A 17,327-nucleotide genomic window follows, 5' to 3' on the forward strand; every position below is an offset into this window, starting at 1 on the left:
GAAAAAAAAAAAAAAAAAAAAGGTTGGAAATTACGCAACGGCAGCGGGATCGCGCCCGGCGCGCGGCCCCGCGGGGGGGGGGGCGGGCAGCAGCGCCCCCCCCATTGCTGAGCCCACCCGGGAGGGTCTGGGGGTGCGGGGGAGGGGGGGTCCCCGTTGTGCCCACCCCCCACCCCGCGGCGGGGCGCGGGCACGTGCGGGCGCGTGGCGGCAGCCGCGTGGGAGCCGTCCCCGCGGGGCACCCGGCTCCGCTCCAGCCCCAACTGGGAGGACTGGAAAAACCTTCCCATGGCGGCCACTGGGAGCACTGGGATGGTGCCACCGCCTCGTCCCCTGGGGTGACGCCACCCCGGGGTGTCCCCGAACCACGTGGCGGGATGATGCTCGGCAGGCGCCGCTGCTCGGGGGGGGGGCTTTATTGACACATCGGCAAAGCCCCGCGCCCCGCCCCGACCCCCCCCCCCCCCGGCTCCGGGGGTCCCTGGGGTGCAGGTGCCAAACGGCAGCTCCGCTGCGGGACCACCTGGCACCGCGCCCGGCCGCCGCAGCCCCCAGCCCTCACCGGGGTGACACCGGTCCCCCTCGGCAGGGATGCGCCCCAAAACTGTCCCCATCCCGGTGTCCCCAACCCGGTGTCCCCATCCCAGCATCACCATCCTGGTGTCCCCATCGTGGTGTTCCCATCATGGCATCCCCATCCTGGCGTTGCTGTCCTGGTGTCCCCATCCCGGCATCCCCACTCTGGCATCACTGTCTTGGCATCGCCATCCCGGCGTTGCCATTGCAGTGTCCCCATCCTCGTGTCCCTGTTGTGTTGTCCAGGTGTCCCCATCCCAACGTCCCCATCATCTTGTCATCACCATCCCAGCATCCCCGTCCAGGTGTCCCCATCCCAGCGTCCCCACCCCGGTGTCCCCATCCCAGCATCGCTGTCCTGGTGTCCCCATCCCAATGTCCCCATCTTGTCACCACCATCCCATCATCCCCATCCTGGTGTCCCCATCCCGGTGTCCCCATCCCAGCGTCCCCATTGTGGTGTCCCCATCCTGGTGTCTCCATCGTGGTGTCCCCATCACGGCATCGCCATCCTGGTGTCCCCATCCTGGCATCCCTGTTGTGGTGTCCCCATCCTGGTGTCTCCATCTTGGTGTCCCCGTTGTGATGTCCCCATCCCGGTGTCTCCATCTCGGCGTCTCCATCCCGGCACCTCCATCCTGGTGTCCCCATCTTGGTGTCCCCATCCCGGCGTCCCCGCCCCAGCACCGCCGCCCCGGTCAGGCGGCGTGCAGCTTCTGGTGCCGGCGGAGCTGGGCCTTGTGGCGGAAGCCGTCCCCGCACTCCCCGCAGATGTAGGGCTTCTCGTCGCTGTGGGTGCGGCGGTGGCGGATGAGGTTGGAGCTGACGCTGAAGCGCTTCCCGCACTCGCCGCAGCGGTAGGGCCTCTCGCCGGTGTGGGTGCGCTGGTGCTGGATGAGCGCCGAGCTCTCGCTGAAGCGCTTCCCGCAGGCGCTGCAGCCGTAGGGCTTCTCGCCGGTGTGGATGCGCTGGTGGGTGACCAGGTTGGAGTTCTGGCTGAAGCCTTTGCCGCAGGCGCCGCAGGTGTAGGGCTTCTCCCCGGTGTGGGTGATCTGGTGGCGCGCCAGGTCCGAGCTGCGGCTGAAGCCCTTCCCGCACTCGCTGCAGATGGTGGGGCGCAGACGCCCCCCCCGCAGCCCCAGCAGCTCCTTCAGGGGGCCCGGACCCCCAGGGGGTCCTGGGGCTTTGGCTGGCCGACGTGCCGGTGCTTTCCGTGGCGGCCTCGCCGGGCGGCCGGGCGGCTGGCTGCTGGAGGCCGGTGGGCTGCGGTGGGCTGCGGGGAGAGGAGAGCTGGGCACCGGTGGGACGGCACAGGGATGGGGGGCACCAAGGGCACGGTGGTGGGCCCAGGGTGGTGTCCCCTCCGTGCTGCCCCAGCCCATGTGCACCGTCCCCAGCCCCCTGCCCCTTCCCCAACTCTTTCCCACCTTCTCCGTCCCCCCATCCCTTCCCCAGCCCCCTGCCCCTTCCCCAGCCCTCGTGCCCCTTCCCCAACCCTTTCCCACCTTCTTCATCCCCCCGTCCCTTCCCCAGCCCTCTTCCACCTTCTCCATCCTCTTTGCCCCTTTCCTGTCCCTTTTGCCCTTTCCCCAGCCCCCCTGCCCCCCTCCATCCCTTTCCCACCTTCCCATCCCCTCTCCCGTGGGGACAGCAGTGCCACCCCTGTCCTGCTCTAGGCCTGGCCGAGCTCCTGCGTGTCCCCACCAGCCCCACCGGGTGCTGGGGCCCGGGGTGCGGGGGATGCTCCGGCAGCCCGGAGGGGGTCAGGGACAGTGGGGGGCAGGGACAGCGGGGGGCAGGGACTGCGTATCCCTGGGCAGGGGTGCGCATGCGGGTGGCACCCCCAAGGGGGACACGGAGCCCAAACTGTGGCTGGAGGTGGGGTACCAGGAAACCTCCACCCGGGGATCATGGCACCCCGCACCCCGGGATCATGGCACCCCGCACCCCAGGATCGGGGCATTTCCACACCCCAGGACTGGGGCATCCCCACACCCCCGCACCCCGAGATCAGGACACCCCTGCACCCTGCGATCAGGACATCCCCACACCCCGGGATCAGGAGATCCACACATGATGGGATCAGGACATCCCCGCACCCCAGGATCGGGACACCCCCATGGTGTGGGAGCAGGGCACCCCTGCACCCCAAGGTCGGAGCACCTCCATGCCATGTGAGCAGGATATCCCGGCACCCCTGGATCAGAGCGTTCCCATGCCACAGCAATGGGGCATCCCTGCACCCCAAAACTTCGGCATTCCCATGGCGCACAGCAGGGACATCCCCACACCCCAGGATCGGGACATTCCCGTGCTGCACAGCGGGGACATCCCCGCACTCTGGGATTGAGGTACCTCAGTGCCACAGGAATGGGGTACCCCCACACGCCGGGATTGGAACCTACCTGTGCCACAGGAATGGGACGTCCCTTAACTCCCAAATCAGGGCATCCCCATTCCCAGGGATCGGGGTATCCCCACCCCAAGGGACTGAAGCATCCCCATATGCTGGGATCGGGGTACCCCCATGCCACAGGACTGGGGCGCCTGCACCCCAGGACCGGAGCATCCTCCCCTTGTGGGATCAGGGCACACCCTGGGATCATGGTACCCCCATGCCATAGGAACGGGGCATCCCTGGATCCCTTAGGACACCCCCATACCCCAGGATCGGGGTACCCCACGCCAGGGGAATGGCACATCCCTGCAGCTCAGCACTGGTGTACCCCGTGTTGTGGGATTGGGGTACCCCATAGATCAGGGCACCCCGCTGCCACGGGAACAGGACACCCCGTGTCCCTGGGGCACCCCCATACCCCGGGATCAGGGTATCCCCACACCAAGGGAGCGCCAACCCCATCTGGGATCAGGGTCGCAGCCCCCCGGGACTGGGGGATCCCCCTACCAAGGGGTCGGGGCAGGTCTCCAGGGGGGACCCCCAGAAGGGACTCACCACCCCGCTCCCCACGATGCCATGGGGACACCCCGCGGGGGGGCGCTGGGCTGAGCCCCTCCCCGTGGCCGCCCCGCGGGGTCTCACCTGCGGATGTCCCCTCCGGCAGCTCGGCGTCCTGGGGGTCCCGGGGGTCCCCGGCAGACAGCTCCCCCTCCGCATCCATCGCCGCTGGCCCAGCACGCTCAGACGGGGGGGACCCTGCCCGGGCGGGGGGGCGGGGGGGGGGACAAGAAGCAGGCAAAGAGATGGGGTGATGCGGGGGCACTCCAAGGGGGGGTCCCGGCTGCACCCCAAGGGGGGTCCCGAACCCCTCCATGCCTCAGTTTCCTGGTGCTGGGGGGGTACTGGTCGGGGCTTGGTGCATCCCCCCTCCCCATCCCAACAGTACCCCCTCCCCGTGCCCCCCACCCTTCCCATGGAGGGACCCCCCGCGCTGGGGAGGGGCTACACTCCCCCCGACTCATCCGCGAGCAGCGCCGCCACCCCGGGGGGGCACTGGGATGCGGAAAACGGGGCGGGGGGGGGGCGTTCACCCTCGGTTCTGGGGGGGCCCGGCCCCGACTCACCGCTGCGGCCAGGCCCGGGGGGGGGGGGCGGGGGGGCCGGGGGCGGCGGCGGGGAGCGGCGGGTGGGCCGGAGCGAGCGGGGAGCGGGGAGGCCGGCAGCGGAAGGGCCCCCCCCCGCATGGCCGCCCTCGCCGGCCGCCGTACGGCGCAGCTCTATGGTCGGGGGGCTTCGGCCCCCGGGCCCCCGCCGGCCCACCCCAGCCCCGCCGTGGTGAGCGGCCCCCCCCGGGGGCACGGCCAGGGGGGCGGGCGGGGGGGGGGGCTTGGGGTGCCCCCCCCTTGGTGTGTCGGGTGGGTTGGTGTCCCCCCCGGCTCTAAGGGGGTTGGGGTGCGACCCCCCTCTGTGCGTCTGGGGGGGGGGGGGGCTTGGGGTGTCCCCTCCCTGGTGTGTCTGGGGGGTTGGGGTGTGTCCCCCCCGTCTGAGGGGGTTGGGGTGCGGTGTGTCTTGGGGGGGTGGGGTTGGGGTGTCCCCTCCGCGGTGTGTGTGGGGGGTTGGGGTGTCCCCCCTGCCCCCCATGTGCCTAGGGGGCTGGCTGTCACCGCGTTGGGCTTCTGGGCCACCCCCCACTGGGCTGGCACCCAGCACAGGGACACCCTGGTGTCACCCCCACAGACACACCCCGGTGTCACCCAGCACAGAGACACTCCAATGTCACCCTCGCAAGGACACCCCAGCGTCACCCCCACAGGGGCATACACCGGTGTCACCCAGCACAGGGACACCCCAGCGTCACCCCCACAGGGGCATACACCAGTGTCACCCAGCACAGGGACACCCCAGTGTCACCCCCACAGGGACACACACCGGTGTCACCCCCACAGAGACACCCTGGTGTTACTCAGCACAGGGACACCCCAGTGTCACCCTCAGGGGCATACACTGGTGTCACTCAGCACAGGGACACCCCAGTGTCACCCCCACAGGAACACCCCGGTGTCACCCAGCACAGGGACACCCCGGTGTCACCCAGCACAGAGACACTCCAATGTCACCCTCGCAAGGACACCCCAGTGTCACCCCACAGGGACACATCCATGTCACCCCCACAGGGACACCTTGGTGTTACTCAGCACAGGGACACCCCAGTGTCACCCTCAGGGACACACACCAGTGTCACCCAGCACAGGGACACCCCTGCAGACATCCCCCAATGTCACCCAGCACAGGGACACCCCAGTGACACCCCCGCAGACATCCCCTGTGTCACTCAGCACAATGTCACCCCCACAGACACCCCCCAGTGTCACCCAGCACAGGGACACCCATGACACCCCCGCAGACACCCCTCCCTCAGCGTCCCCCGGCACCGGCTGCCCCCCGGGGGTGGCACCAGGCCCGGTCCGGGGCGCTCCAGGCCGCGTTGCCATGGCGACGCCGTGGCCGGGGTGGGGGGTGCCAGGCTGCCCCCAGCGCCCCCAGGCGGGGCGGTGGAATGCAGAGGACGCGCAGGCCGGGGGCGGATTGGTGGAGAGCCGGGAGGAGGGCGGGGCTTGCGGGCCGGAGCTGCTGGCGATTGGAGGAGTGCAAAGGAGGGGCGGGACCTCCGAGTGCGTAGTCGGAAGAGCCGGGAGGAGGCGGAGCCGGGATCCGGATTGGCGGAGAGGCGGACGGAAGCGGCCACGCCCTCCCCTGGCGCATGCGCCGCTGCGCAGTCGTCACTTCCGGGTGGCGGCGGCTTCCGCCTCCCTCCGGGCCTCGGAGCGGCCGCGCTGGGACAGCGCGGATCCCCGGGACCCCCCCAGGACCTCCCCGCGGCGCTCGGTGCGGCCCGGCAGCTCTCCCCGCCCCTGCCCGCCGCAGCGCGGGGGCCCGGCGGGGCCTGGCGCTGGGTGCTCGGGGGCCGCCCGGGCATGCGGAGGCGGCGGCCGGCCGGCCCGCACTATGTGGTACATCATGCAGAGCATCCAGAGCAAGTACTCGCTGTCGGAGCGGCTCATCCGCACCATCGCCGCCATCCGCTCCTTCCCGCGGGACAACGTGGAAGATCTCATCGGCAGGGTGAGTCGCCCCCGGGGCCTGCCCGCCCGGGCCGCGGCGAAGCGCTGGGGGAGGGCACGGAGGGGCTGAGGGGAGGGGGCCAGGCCGGGACACCCCATCCGTGAGCCCGGGGGGTGCTCCGGGAGGGGGTCTGCCCCCTTTTCGGGGCTGGAGATGGGGCCAGGCTGCGGGCAGCGCCCGTCGGGGGAAAATTCCTGCGGCTGGAGCCGCCCTGCGCCCCGCGGGGCGTGGGTCTGGGGGCTTCGCCTCAGCCCGTCTCACCACTACGGGCAGCAGAGAGCCCCGGCTAAGCCTGGCTGATCCGGGCAGCTGATGAGCTATTTCAGGCGGCGAGGGCTCCGCAGAGCATCTTAAAGCTGCTCGGGGACGCCCTTGCAAAGCCGACCAGGCTCCGGGTTCAGCCCGGGGCTGCGTCCCACCAGGGGCTGCTCCCAGAGTGGCTCGGATCCTGCCGGCGCCTGGCCGAATCCTGCTGGAGCTTGGCCGGTGGCTGCTGAATGGCTGCCGGTTCATTTACAGGGGGCAGAGCGCCCCGCTGGCCTGTCGAACCCCACCGCGCTGTGCCTGCTGTTGGCCTCGCACCAGCCATTCCTTGTGATCCCACCGGAGTAGGGAACTGGCACACGGGCAGCGATCAGCCGCGTGGGCGATACCAGACCCTGCAGCACCCGGGTGTCTTCAGGCATCGTTTAGTGACAATGAATTAATGAAAAATCAAGGCTGGGAGCGGGAGCGCAGGCTGTGAAGTGCTTCTGCCTGGCAGGGAGAGCTGTGCACCCGCAGCGCCCAGCCTGAAAACAAACCCCGCGGCTTGCGTGGGCGTATTACGCTGGATATCTATTAATAAACCTTTTCTAACGATGCAAATCAAGGCGCATCAGCTGCTGGCATGGGGGTGGAAAAGGGCCAGGAATGGGTGGGTTTGCTAATGCCAGCTGCGGTTTCCTGTGCTCTCGCAGGGCGCGGACGTGAACTGCATGCATGGCACCCTGAAACCGCTGCACTGCGCCTGTATGGTGGCTGATGCCGACTGTGTCGAGCTGCTGCTGCAGAAGGGAGCAGAGGTAAAGGCTTTTGAAGAACAAAAACATGTTAAAAATGCAAAGATCCCTTTGATTAGGGGCTGGGAAGTTGGGAGGCAGCAGTGGCTGCCAACAGTGCTAAGCAATGCAGGTTTTTTTGCCCCCTTGGTGGGTGAAATGGGTCCAGGTGAAGGTTTGAAGGTTTATTGTCGCAGTGGGGAGTGAAATGTTGGTGCCTGAGATCTCAGGGGTGCCCGCTCCCACAGGGAGGGGGGTAGTTTTGTGTCAGAAGCCTGAAGGAAGAATTGAAACCTTTCTATTGCCTGATTTTTGGCACTTCCCTCCGGCCGCTGGCAGATTGTACCCCCCACTCCCTGCCTTGTTTTTCTGTCTGCTGCAGTTGGGATATGGGGGCAACTCCATGCAGCGCCAGTGGAGCGTCCCCCGATGCTGGCAGGAGTGGGGTATCTCGGTGACCCCTGAATCCTTTCTCCTCCCTTCTCCTGCAGGTCAACGCCCTGGATGGCTACAACCGAACGGCCCTTCACTACGCAGCCGAGAAGGATGAAACCTGCGTGGAAATCCTCCTGGAGTACGGGGCCAACCCCAACGCGCTGGACGGCAACAAGGACACCCCGCTCCACTGGGCCGCCTTCAAGAACAACGCTGAGTGCGTGCGGTCGCTGCTGGAGAACGGTGCCTTGGTGAACGCCCGCGATTACAACAATGACACGCCGCTCAGCTGGGCAGCCATGAAGGGTAACCTGGAGAGCGTCAGCATCCTGCTCGACTTCGGGGCGGAGGTCCGGGTGGTTAATTTGAAAGGCCAAACTCCCATCTCGCGGTTGGTGGCGTTGCTGGTTCGGGGATTGGGTACGGAGCGCGAGGATTCCTGCTTCGACCTTCTCCATCGAGCTATTGGACATTTTGAGCTGAGAAAAAACGGCAGCATGCCCTGGGAGGTGACCCGGGATCAGCAGCTCTGTGAAAAGCTCACCCTGCTCTGCTCGGCCCCTGGTACCCTACAGACGCTGTCGCGTTATGCCGTGCGCCGCAGCCTGGGCGTGCGGTTCCTGCCGGAGGCGGTGAAGCAGCTGCCCTTGCCCACCTGCCTGAAGGAGTACGTGCTGCTCCTTAGCTAAGCGCCGGGGCTCTTCCATGCCAGTGTGTGGCTCCCTTTGTCACCGCTTCCTCGTGGCAGCTCCGGAGACGAGGTTGACCGCTTGATTTGGGACTTGCGGGTGCTGGATTCCCCTCCCCAGTCACCAGCGTGGTTTTCATCCTGCTCTGCTCTCCTGCCTGAGCTGGCGTGGGGCAGCAGGGATCCACTGGTGCTGCTCACAGGTGGCTCCATGTTGTCTCTGCCCATGACGCCGGCTCAGCGGCTCCTCCCATGTGCTTTCCCCTCAATTTTGGCCTTGAGATGAACAGTTTCCTCTAATGGCAAATTATATCCCAGCTGTTGGATTGACCTGGCTTTTATCCCTTTTTTTTTTTGGCACTGGGGCAGACCCTGGGAACAGGAAGGCTTTCTAAGTGTGGGGAGAATGGGGAAAGCCGCCTCTTTGAAGGACTGGAGGCGGGGAACCAAGAGAAGGTGCTGTGGGACCTGGAAAAGTCCCATGGGACGTGTCAGTTGGAGGTCTGATGGAAAAGCCCACCATAAGCACAGGCAGCGAGCCTGAACGTTGTGTAGTGGTGCGGGCTGGCACCTTCACTCAGCACCAGCGCCTGCACACACAGCCACGGCCACCCCGGCGCAGCACCCCGCAGGCAGGGCAGCGCTGGCGTTCCTACCACGTTTCTGGCAGACCCGAGGCATCCCCGCAACACCTGGAGGTGTATTTTTCTCTTAACTAGAATTTTTAAGGCGCATTGGCGCTGTAGAGGGGGAGAGGGTGGGAGCACCTTGAAAGCCAACGCTTTGTGGGGCTCTTAATTAGTGTGAGCAGAGGAGATGCTTCCCAGCCGCTCCGCTCGGAGCGTGGGATGCTCCATGCCCCCGAGCAGAGGGTTTCTCTCCTGTCTGTCATGCGACAATTCACCTGAGCTCTTCCTTAGTTTTGGTTTTGCACCGTCCGCTCGCCGTTTTGTTGTTGGTTTTACGTATATGTGTGTACAGAGATTTTAGGAGGAGGCAGGACGCTGCGCTGGCAGCGGGGCACCGGGCAGGACCCCTGTGGGCAGCGCCCGCGCTGTTCGGCACGGCTTGCTCCCGGCAGAAGCGGCGTCCCCGCACGCACCGACGTGTTCAGGGAGATAAAGCAGCTCGCTGGGCACTGGGAGGTGTGTCACATGCTCGCAGCAGGGGTCAGCGAGGGAGCGCAGGGGGTTGGCCCCGCTCTTGGGGTCCTTTCTGAACAGGGAGGGTGCATCAAGGTGGGGTTTGGGGTGCTGCTGGACTGGTTTCATTCCCGTCCCCGTTGCAACTCTGAGAACCGTAGCGTTGCGCCATCCATGACCACCATGGATTGACCACCATGGATTGACCACCAAGGCGAGGGCCTTGTTAAACCCTCGCACTGAGGAGTTCTGCGTGGGTTGTGCCTCCACCTGGCCCCCCCAGTCCCCGCCACTGCCCCCAGCCCCCCCTTCACACCCGTGCCTCGCCCTTGGCTGGGGGTTTTTGGGGACCTGGACGATGCACTGAGCTGCGTCATCCTCTGAGTGCATGTTTCTCACCCAGGGATTCTCCGGGAGAGCTGCCCTGTGCTCTTGAAGGTGAAGTCAGGCAGGTAAACGTTGGTAATCGCTTTATGGGGGAGAAAAAACAGACGATACATATTTTATTCCTCGCTGTTGTGCTGGGAAGCGAAGCTGCTGGGGACCAGGGGTGCATGCGGGGCTGTGAGAGCCGCATTCATCTTCCCCAGGGGGTGAGCACCAGAGGGTGGGAGCACAATTTGTGTTTGCCACCATGAGTGATGAGTTTATTGAAGCGTCTTAATTCTGAATTTTTGAGACTGAAGTGGTGCCCTAGGGACCATACCCGGGCCGCTTGCTCTCAGCTCATTGCAACATCCCCCCGCAACACTTGGGGAACCGCTTTTTTGTTTTAAAAAGCCTGTAAAATACCTAAACCAACCCAAAATTTACCCCGAGGAAGCTCTCTGCTTCGGGAAAACTGCTCTTTTGCCGAGGCAGCGGGTGCCCTCGGGGCACGGAGGTGCTGCCTGGCTTCCTGGGGGGTGCGAACTACAACGGGGGACACTTGTTTTGGAGGTTCCCAGAGCGACACAGGGACACACTCCGGGGCAGGGGAAGCTGTGCTGGTGATCGCCTCTTAGATGTTGGATTCAAGTGAGATCCTCTTGCGCGTGATGTGCTCCAGGTGGGCTTTCTCTGAGGTGTCCAGCTCGATGTTGTACTTGGCCAGGATTTTTAGGATGGGGCGAAGCTTCAGCCACCACTGCTCCTTGGGGATGCGGTGCCTGGATGAGAGAGAGGGCGGTGTGATGACCCAGGATGGAAACAGTGCTGTGTCGCCCGGGGAAGTGTTCCTGGCGTGTATTTGTTCTCCCCGGGGCTGGGGCACGGTCTCAGGGGTGGGAGGGGGAGCAGAGGAGGGACCTACTCGAAGTCCGTCTGCTCCTTGAGCTCGGTGATGGGCTGGAAGACGAGGCTGCGCTTGCGCATGCCCAGCAGACAAGCGGAGTCAGCCGTGTTGGCGAAGATCCGACCTGCGAGGGGTGGCGGGGAGTGGGCTCAGCATTTTGGGCCCTCCAGGAGGGGAGAGGACCCCCCCCCAAAATCTGCAGGGGAGCCCTTTGCACTGAGGTATCAAATCGGAGCATGCGTGTGCCAGGGCTTTGCTTTCAGCAGTCCCCTGCGGCTGCGGGGAAGAGTAGGGGCCTTTGGAAGTAAGGGAGAGAAGCTCCCCCAAAGCGGGGTGGCACCCACCGTGCCGGGAGCACTCCTTGATCTTCCCGGTGATCCAGGCCACCGCCTTGGCACCCATTTTGGTGCCAAAGTTCCTGTCGAAGGGGGTCGGGGTGCCGCCCTGCACCGAAAGAGTCACTGGGTGAACAGGGGGAAGCCCTGGGCGAGGGTTTCCCAACCTGCAGCCCCTTCCCTGGGGGCCACGTTCCTTTTCCCTTGGGGGGTCCGGACCTGCTGCATGTGCCCCAGCACATTTTTCCGGCAGTCGAAGATGCCCTTCCCCTCCTCCGAGTAGAGGTTGTAGATGAAGTCGGTGGTGTAGTTCTCGTTGCACCGCTCGTTCCTGCGCCAGGGGAGGGAGATGGGCTCCTGGGGGGTGGCAGGAGCGCAGCAGCTCTCAGCTGCCCCTCCCATCCTGTCCCACCCTGGGGACGTACCTCAGCACCAGCCCCCTCTTCACCGTTGTCTTCATCTTCTCAGTTAAATGCTCCACGTTGACCTAGGTGGAGCACGGAACGGGCACTGGGGGGGCTTGGCAGCAGGAATAAATACTGCTCCCGCTGCCCTGGGGCTGCAGTGATGCCGGGTGGGGGGGTGCAGGGGGTGGGGTGGGGTCCCCAACCTGCAAGTCGTGGATGTTGAAGTGCTCCTCATAGATGTAGGCGGCGTCGGCACCGCCTGCCAGCCCTGCCATGGTGGCCAAGTAGCCGCAGAAGCCGCCCATGGTCTCAATGATGAAGACACGGCGCTTGGTCCCGGCTGCCGACTGCTTGATGCGGTCACAGGTCTGCGGAGGTGGAAAAATTGGGGGGGGGGGGGGAGGGAATTAGGGTAGGGAGTGTGGCTGTTTGAAATGGGGAGGGGGCTGGGGGCGCGGGGCCACACCGTGGTGATGGTGTTGAGCGCGGTGTCGGCGCCGATGCTGAAATCGGAGCCGGGGACGTTGTTGGAGACGGTGGCAGGGATGACGCAGAGCGGGATGCAGAGCTCCTCGTACTTGGCCCTCCCCTCCATCAGCTCCAGGCTGCCGGTGAAAGCCTGCGGGGCGCGGGGCGTCAGCGCGGCACCGTGCCGTGTGTGCCGTGCGTGCCGTGCTGGCACCCTGCCGCCGCCTCCCCGCTCACCTCGAAGCCGCCGATGATGATCAGCCCGTGGATGCCGAAGTTGCTGATGTTGGTGCTGATTTCCTCAAAGTATTTCTTGGGCAAGGTCCTGGCAGGGTGAAACCTCCCTGGCTGAGCCCGCCTGGGGTGGGGGGCTTGAGCTGGGGACCCCGCCGCAGGATTCCCTGGGAAGGAGCGTTACCTCTTTGTCCCCAGTTTGGATCCTCCCAGCCCCGTCCAGCTGCCGACCCTCTCCCAGGTGAACTCTTCCACCTGGGGGAAAAGCAGCAAGTTAGAAGGGGGACGGGGGAAAGACTTTGGGGTGCACCGGCCTTGCCGTGACCGTAACAGGGTGATACTGGGGTCACCTGGTGCCCCCCAGCTGGGGACAACAGCGGGATGAACCATGGCATGGCTGGAGTTAGGAAGGGGATGGAGCAGCCCCATCCTGGGGGATCCTGCTTCCCTATGGCTGCTTCTGGGGGCTGTACCCCCCTCCCCCCCCAGCGTGCACCCCCTTTTCCCTGGGGATTGGCACCTTCCCGTAGGCGAGCCCTTCGAAGCCGTCGTGCACTGCCAGCATGCGGTGCCCGTGGATGAGGCCGATCCGCACGGTTGACCTGACGGCCGCGTTCATGCCGGCGGCTGGGGCGCCCACGTTGAGCACAGCCAGCGTGTAGCCGCTCTGGGGGGGCAAAGGAGCCGCCGTCAGGGGGTTGTGGGGTTCAGGGGGTCCCCATCGCCCCCTCCCTGCTGTCATACCTTGGTGGAGGGGGGGCGGATGTGTGCCAGCAGCTTGTACACGTTCCAGTTGTTCTGGAAACTCCTGTGAAGGGGTGGGGGGTGGGGGGGGTGGGGAAGGTGAACGTGGGACCCCTGGGGGTGGCCGGCGCCGCGGGTCCCCACCAGGGATGGGGTGTGGGTGCTCACCGGCCTCGCAGCTTCAGGGCATCTTCGAAGCGCCCCTCGTTCATCGCTGTCGTCACGTCTTTGGTCTGCGGGTTGCAAAGGGGGACGGGTTTGCACCGCGACGGACGGGTTTGCACCGCTGTGCAGCTTTGCACCGCGACGGACGGTTTTGCACCGCTGCGCAGCTTTGCACCGCATCACCCGCCTTTGCACCGCATCACCCGCCTTTGCACCGCATCACCCGCCTTTGCACCGCATCACCCGCCTTTGCACCGCATCACCCGCCTTTGCACCGGCCCGGCTGGCTTTGCATCGCGCTGGATGGATTGGTGCTACACCCGTCCAGTTTGCAGCTGCAGCAGCCCAGTTTGCACAGCACCACGTGGGTCTGCACCGCACTGGATGTGTTCACGCTGCGCTGGTGTGTTTTACTGCTCCAGCCGGGCCTGCAGAGCGCCGTGCGGCTTCGCTTCGCACCAGACGGGCTGGCGCTGCTCTAGCTGGGTTTGCTTTCCACTGGCTATGTTTGTGTTGTGCCGCGCAGCTTTGCACCGCACCCAACAGGGGTGCCTGGGGGTGCTCCTGGGGGTCCCGCCCCCCTACTCACCACCTGGACACACTCCATGAGGGGCAGGCGCACAGCTTGGTTGCCCGAGAGGCTGACGACGCAGGCAGGGGTGTCGGGGGTCCCCTCCAGCAGAGCCATGACGGCTTCAACGCCCATCCGGCTGCCCTGTGGGGATGGGGATGGGGACGTCACCCCCCCGGCACCCCTCTCCCCCCAGGCCGGGCTGGGAGGGAGCTGCCTACCAGGATGCGGTCGAAGGCGGAGGGGGTCCCACCGCGCTGGACGTGGCCCAGGATGGTGACGCGGGTGTCATATCCCAAACGCTTCACCACCAGCTGCAAGACAGGGATGCGCCTGGATCCGGCCCCGTAGTGGGACCGGGAAAGGGCTGGAAAAAAAGAAGGGGCCTCCCCCCCGCCTCCCCGCTCACGGTTTTGATGTCATCAGAGGTGATGGCCTTGCCGTGCTTGTCGATGGCGCCCTCGGCCACGATGATGATGTTCAGCCTGGAGCCGCCCACGCGTGTCTGGGTGGGGGGGGAGCCGGGGATGACGATGGGGACGGTGATGGGGATGGTGACAGGGACAAGGCGCCCACTGGAGCCTGTCCTACCTCCGTCAGCCTCCGGCACAAGTGGTCTTCCCAGTCATCCTCAGGGGGGGACTCGGGGATGAAGACCCAGTCGGCGCCGCAGGCCAGGGCGGTGATGAGTGCCAGGTAGCTGGAGTGGGTGAAAAAGAGGCCGATTGGGGATTTTTCCCCATTTTCTTTACCGGGAGCTGGACCTGGGTGGTGGCACGGGGACGTACCCGCAGTGGCGACCCATCACTTCCAGCACGAAGGTCCGCTGGTGGCTGCGGGAGACAGAGTTTCACCCCACGGCAAGCCCGAGCGGGGCCTGGACACCTGGGTCCCCCCCGGCGTGGGGGCCGCGGGGGTCCCGCCGTCACCTCTGGGCCGTGGTGGTGATGGCATCCACAATCTCGATGATGCGGTGCAGCGCCGAGTCGGTGCCGATGGTCATGTCGGTGCCGCAGAAGTCGTTGTCGATGGAGCCCACCATGCCCACGATGTTCAGGTAGCTCGACTTCTTCGCCTCCTCTGCCGTGATCCCCCCTGCCGCAGGGTGGGACACCCCCTTTTCCCTCTGTGCGCCCCCCCCCCCCAGGATATCCCCTTGGGGCCAGACGTGGGCGCGTGGGGGAAAACCCCACCTTTTTGTGTGTGCGACCCCCCCGGCTTTTCAATTTTCGTACAAAACACCCTTTTTGTTTTCGCCCTGCAGGGGTGCTGGGGGTCCCGCGGGGGGGGGGGGGGGGGGGGGGGGCAGGCGCACGTACCCGCTTTGACCAGCTCGGCCAAGAGGCTGCTCCACTCGGCGCGGAAGGTGTCGGCACCGGTGAGGCTGCCGTCGCCGCCGATAACGCAGAGGTTGGTGATGCCGCGTTTCACCAGGTTGCGGGCAGCTTTCAGGCGTCCCTCGCGCGTCCGGAAATCCTGGCAGCGGGCGCTGCCGATGACCGTGCCCCCCTGCGGGACCCCCGCGTGGGTGCTGGGCCCCCCCAGCACCCCAGTGTCTGTCTGTCCATCCCTTCCCCCTCCATCCCGGCTCTGGTTTCGGGTTATTTTCAGGTTTGACCCTGGCGCCACGGCATAGGGTTACACCGTGTCTGCCCCCCCCACCCCCACCCCACCGTGCCCCCCGCCATCCCATCGGTGCACCGAGCTGGCCGGGCTCAGCTGCCACTCACCAGCTGCAGCATCATGGAGACACTCTCCCATGTGGCCTCCTTGATGTTGTCCCCACCGTCCACCAGCCCCTGGTAGCCCTGGGAGGGGGAGGGGGGGGGGGGGCATAACCTGGTGTTGAAACGACCCCCCTCCAAGGTGTCTGTGGGGGCTGGGAAAATGGGGGGGAGGGGGCAGCACCGACCTCATGCACGAAGTAGACCTTGGCGCCAGTGTAGATGCCGACCCGCACCACGGCGCGGACGGCTGCGTTCATGCCTGGGGGAGGAGGAGAGCGTCAGCCCGGGGACCTCCCCCCCAGGGACCCCCCCCAAGCCATCACCTCCCCCAGCCGTGTGCAGCCCCTCCCCCCCCCCCCCCAGGCCCCCTCCCCCGCCCCGGGTCTGGCCCACAGCTGCCCGGGTTATTTTTGCTCCGCTGACATTTAGCAGCGGTGCTGCGTGACACCGGGTGACAAGCATGGGGGTGGGGGGAGCCAAGCGGAGACCCCCACGGGCTGGAAGAGTTGCTACCCCCCCCCCCCCCTAAACTGGGGTACCCCCCTCCCCTGGGGCCCAGCTGGCGGAGGACAAGGTTTGGGTTGAATCCCCGCCGTTTTGGGCAACCCCGATGCTTCTCCAGCGTTGGCTTCGTGCCCGAGTGCCGCCGCCGTCCCTTTGACCCCCCTCAAATTTCGGCAGGGGGCACGCACCACCCCCCTGCACCCCGAAACTCCCCTGAGCTCTGCCCCCCGGCTTCCTCACCCCCCCAAGGTCACCCCCAAATCCACAACCCACTGGAGCAGCTCAACCAGCTGCAGGAGCTGGCTGCTAAAATCCCGTTTTCACCTGGTTTCTCCCCAAAATGGGGCTCTACCCTCCCGCCGCCGGTGGCTTTGGGGGTCCCGGGGTGCCCCCTACCCGGGGTGCCTCTTACCCTGGGCGTCCCCCCCGGAGGTGAGGACGGCGATGGCTTTGCCCAAGCCCAGGCTCTCGCTGTGCTTGTGTCCCGGCGGCACCTGCGCCATCTTCTTGGCTGGAAAAAGAGGAAAATTGGGCAAAAAAGAAAAAAAAATATGGGGGTGGAGGGCGGTGAGGTGCCCCCGGTCCCGCGGGCACCTGCCGACTGGTGCCTGCCCCCCCGCCAGCACCTAAATGGGGCCCCCGGAGGGAGGGGCGGCCCCGCTGGCACCGGGGGGGTGTCCCCTTCCCGGCGTGGGGGGCACGGCCCTGCCCTGCTTACTGGGGCCAGTCTGTGCTCCCTGCTGGTACCAGTCTGTGTTCTCTGCAGTCACTGGTCTGTCTGCCCTGCTGGTGCCAGTCTGCCCTCCTTACTGGGCCAGTCGATCCTTACTGGTTCCAGTCTATGTTCCCTGTGGGTACCAGTTTGTATTCCCTGCAGTTACCAGTCTGTCCTCCTTACTGGTTCCAGTCTGTATTCCCTGTGGGTACCAGCCTGTCCTCCTTACTGGTACCAATCCGTTCTGACTGGTGCCACTCTCTATTCCGTGTTGGTAACAGTCTCTGTTCTGTGGGGTTACTGGTCTGTCTTCCTTACTGGTGCCAGTCTGCTCTCCTTACTGGTGCCAGTCTGTATTTGCTGCTGATGCCTGTGTGTCATCTTTACTGCTTCCAGTCTACCCTCCTTGCTGGCACGGCTTGGCTCACATGCTGGTACCAGTCTGTACGCGTTACTGGTACCAGTCTGCCCTCCGTGCTGGTCCAAGTGGGCACTGACCTGGTGGGCGCCCCCCCCTCGGGGCGGTGGGGAGGAAGGTGAGGAGGAGGAGGACGGCGGCGAGGGAGAGCGTGGCCGAGACGAGGAGCCGGGAGGCCTCGGGGGAGAGCTCGGGGACGGCCACCATTGCCCGTGGCTGGAATGGGATCGGCTGTAGGGATCAGCTGTAGGGATCGGCTGTAATGAGATCGGCTGTAGGGATCGGCTGGAACGGGTCAGCTGTAATGAGATTGGCTGTAGCAGGAGCACCCATGGGGACGGGCAGTAACGGGATCGGCTGTAGG

At 65.8% G+C, this 17,327-nt stretch overlaps 3 protein-coding genes across 5 annotated transcripts; 1 reads left to right on the forward strand and 2 right to left on the reverse strand.

Moving 5' to 3' along the window:
• Positions 1-506: 506 nt before the first annotated feature.
• On the reverse strand, positions 507-5,584 carry LOC308054731 (uncharacterized protein). Of its 2 annotated transcripts, XM_080367995.1 has the most exons (3): positions 4,099-5,584; positions 3,617-3,730; positions 507-1,849 (listed from the first exon to the last, which is right to left on the reverse strand). In XM_080367995.1, exons 1-3 carry the CDS (start codon positions 4,613-4,615, stop codon positions 1,275-1,277), a joined length of 1,206 nt encoding a protein of 401 aa, XP_080224121.1. In that variant the 5' UTR covers positions 4,616-5,584; the 3' UTR covers positions 507-1,274. The 2 variants fall into 2 exon arrangements, with proteins under 2 accessions (XP_080224121.1, XP_080224122.1); XM_080367996.1 differs by lacking the exon at positions 4,099-5,584 and having other exon boundaries at positions 3,617-4,091.
• Positions 5,585-5,610: 26 nt separating this feature from the next.
• ASB8 (ankyrin repeat and SOCS box containing 8) lies at positions 5,611-8,590 on the forward strand. The gene is made up of 3 exons (XM_080367930.1): positions 5,611-6,097; positions 7,057-7,161; positions 7,629-8,590. Exons 1-3 carry the CDS (start codon positions 5,981-5,983, stop codon positions 8,259-8,261), a joined length of 855 nt encoding a protein of 284 aa, XP_080224056.1. The 5' UTR covers positions 5,611-5,980; the 3' UTR covers positions 8,262-8,590.
• A 1,267-nt stretch (positions 8,591-9,857) lies between these two features.
• Positions 9,858-17,203, reverse strand: PFKM (phosphofructokinase, muscle). 2 transcript variants are annotated; one of them, XM_080367931.1, is made up of 23 exons: positions 17,044-17,203; positions 16,243-16,341; positions 15,512-15,585; positions 15,330-15,407; positions 14,919-15,108; positions 14,529-14,694; positions 14,388-14,432; positions 14,191-14,299; positions 14,009-14,104; positions 13,821-13,913; positions 13,618-13,743; positions 13,032-13,096; positions 12,864-12,927; positions 12,640-12,786; positions 12,304-12,374; positions 12,123-12,210; positions 11,884-12,036; positions 11,621-11,785; positions 11,436-11,497; positions 11,230-11,341; positions 11,020-11,119; positions 10,694-10,799; positions 9,858-10,550 (listed from the first exon to the last, which is right to left on the reverse strand). In XM_080367931.1, exons 1-23 carry the CDS (start codon positions 17,168-17,170, stop codon positions 10,403-10,405), a joined length of 2,484 nt encoding a protein of 827 aa, XP_080224057.1. In that variant the 5' UTR covers positions 17,171-17,203; the 3' UTR covers positions 9,858-10,402. The 2 variants fall into 2 exon arrangements, with proteins under 2 accessions (XP_080224057.1, XP_080224058.1); XM_080367932.1 differs by lacking the exon at positions 17,044-17,203 and adding an exon at positions 16,425-16,442.
• Between the last annotated feature and the right edge of the window lie 124 nt (positions 17,204-17,327).

Source organism: Falco punctatus (assembly GCF_963210335.1).
Source record: "Falco punctatus genome assembly, chromosome: 18".
Lineage (NCBI taxonomy): Eukaryota > Metazoa > Chordata > Aves > Falconiformes > Falconidae > Falco > Falco punctatus.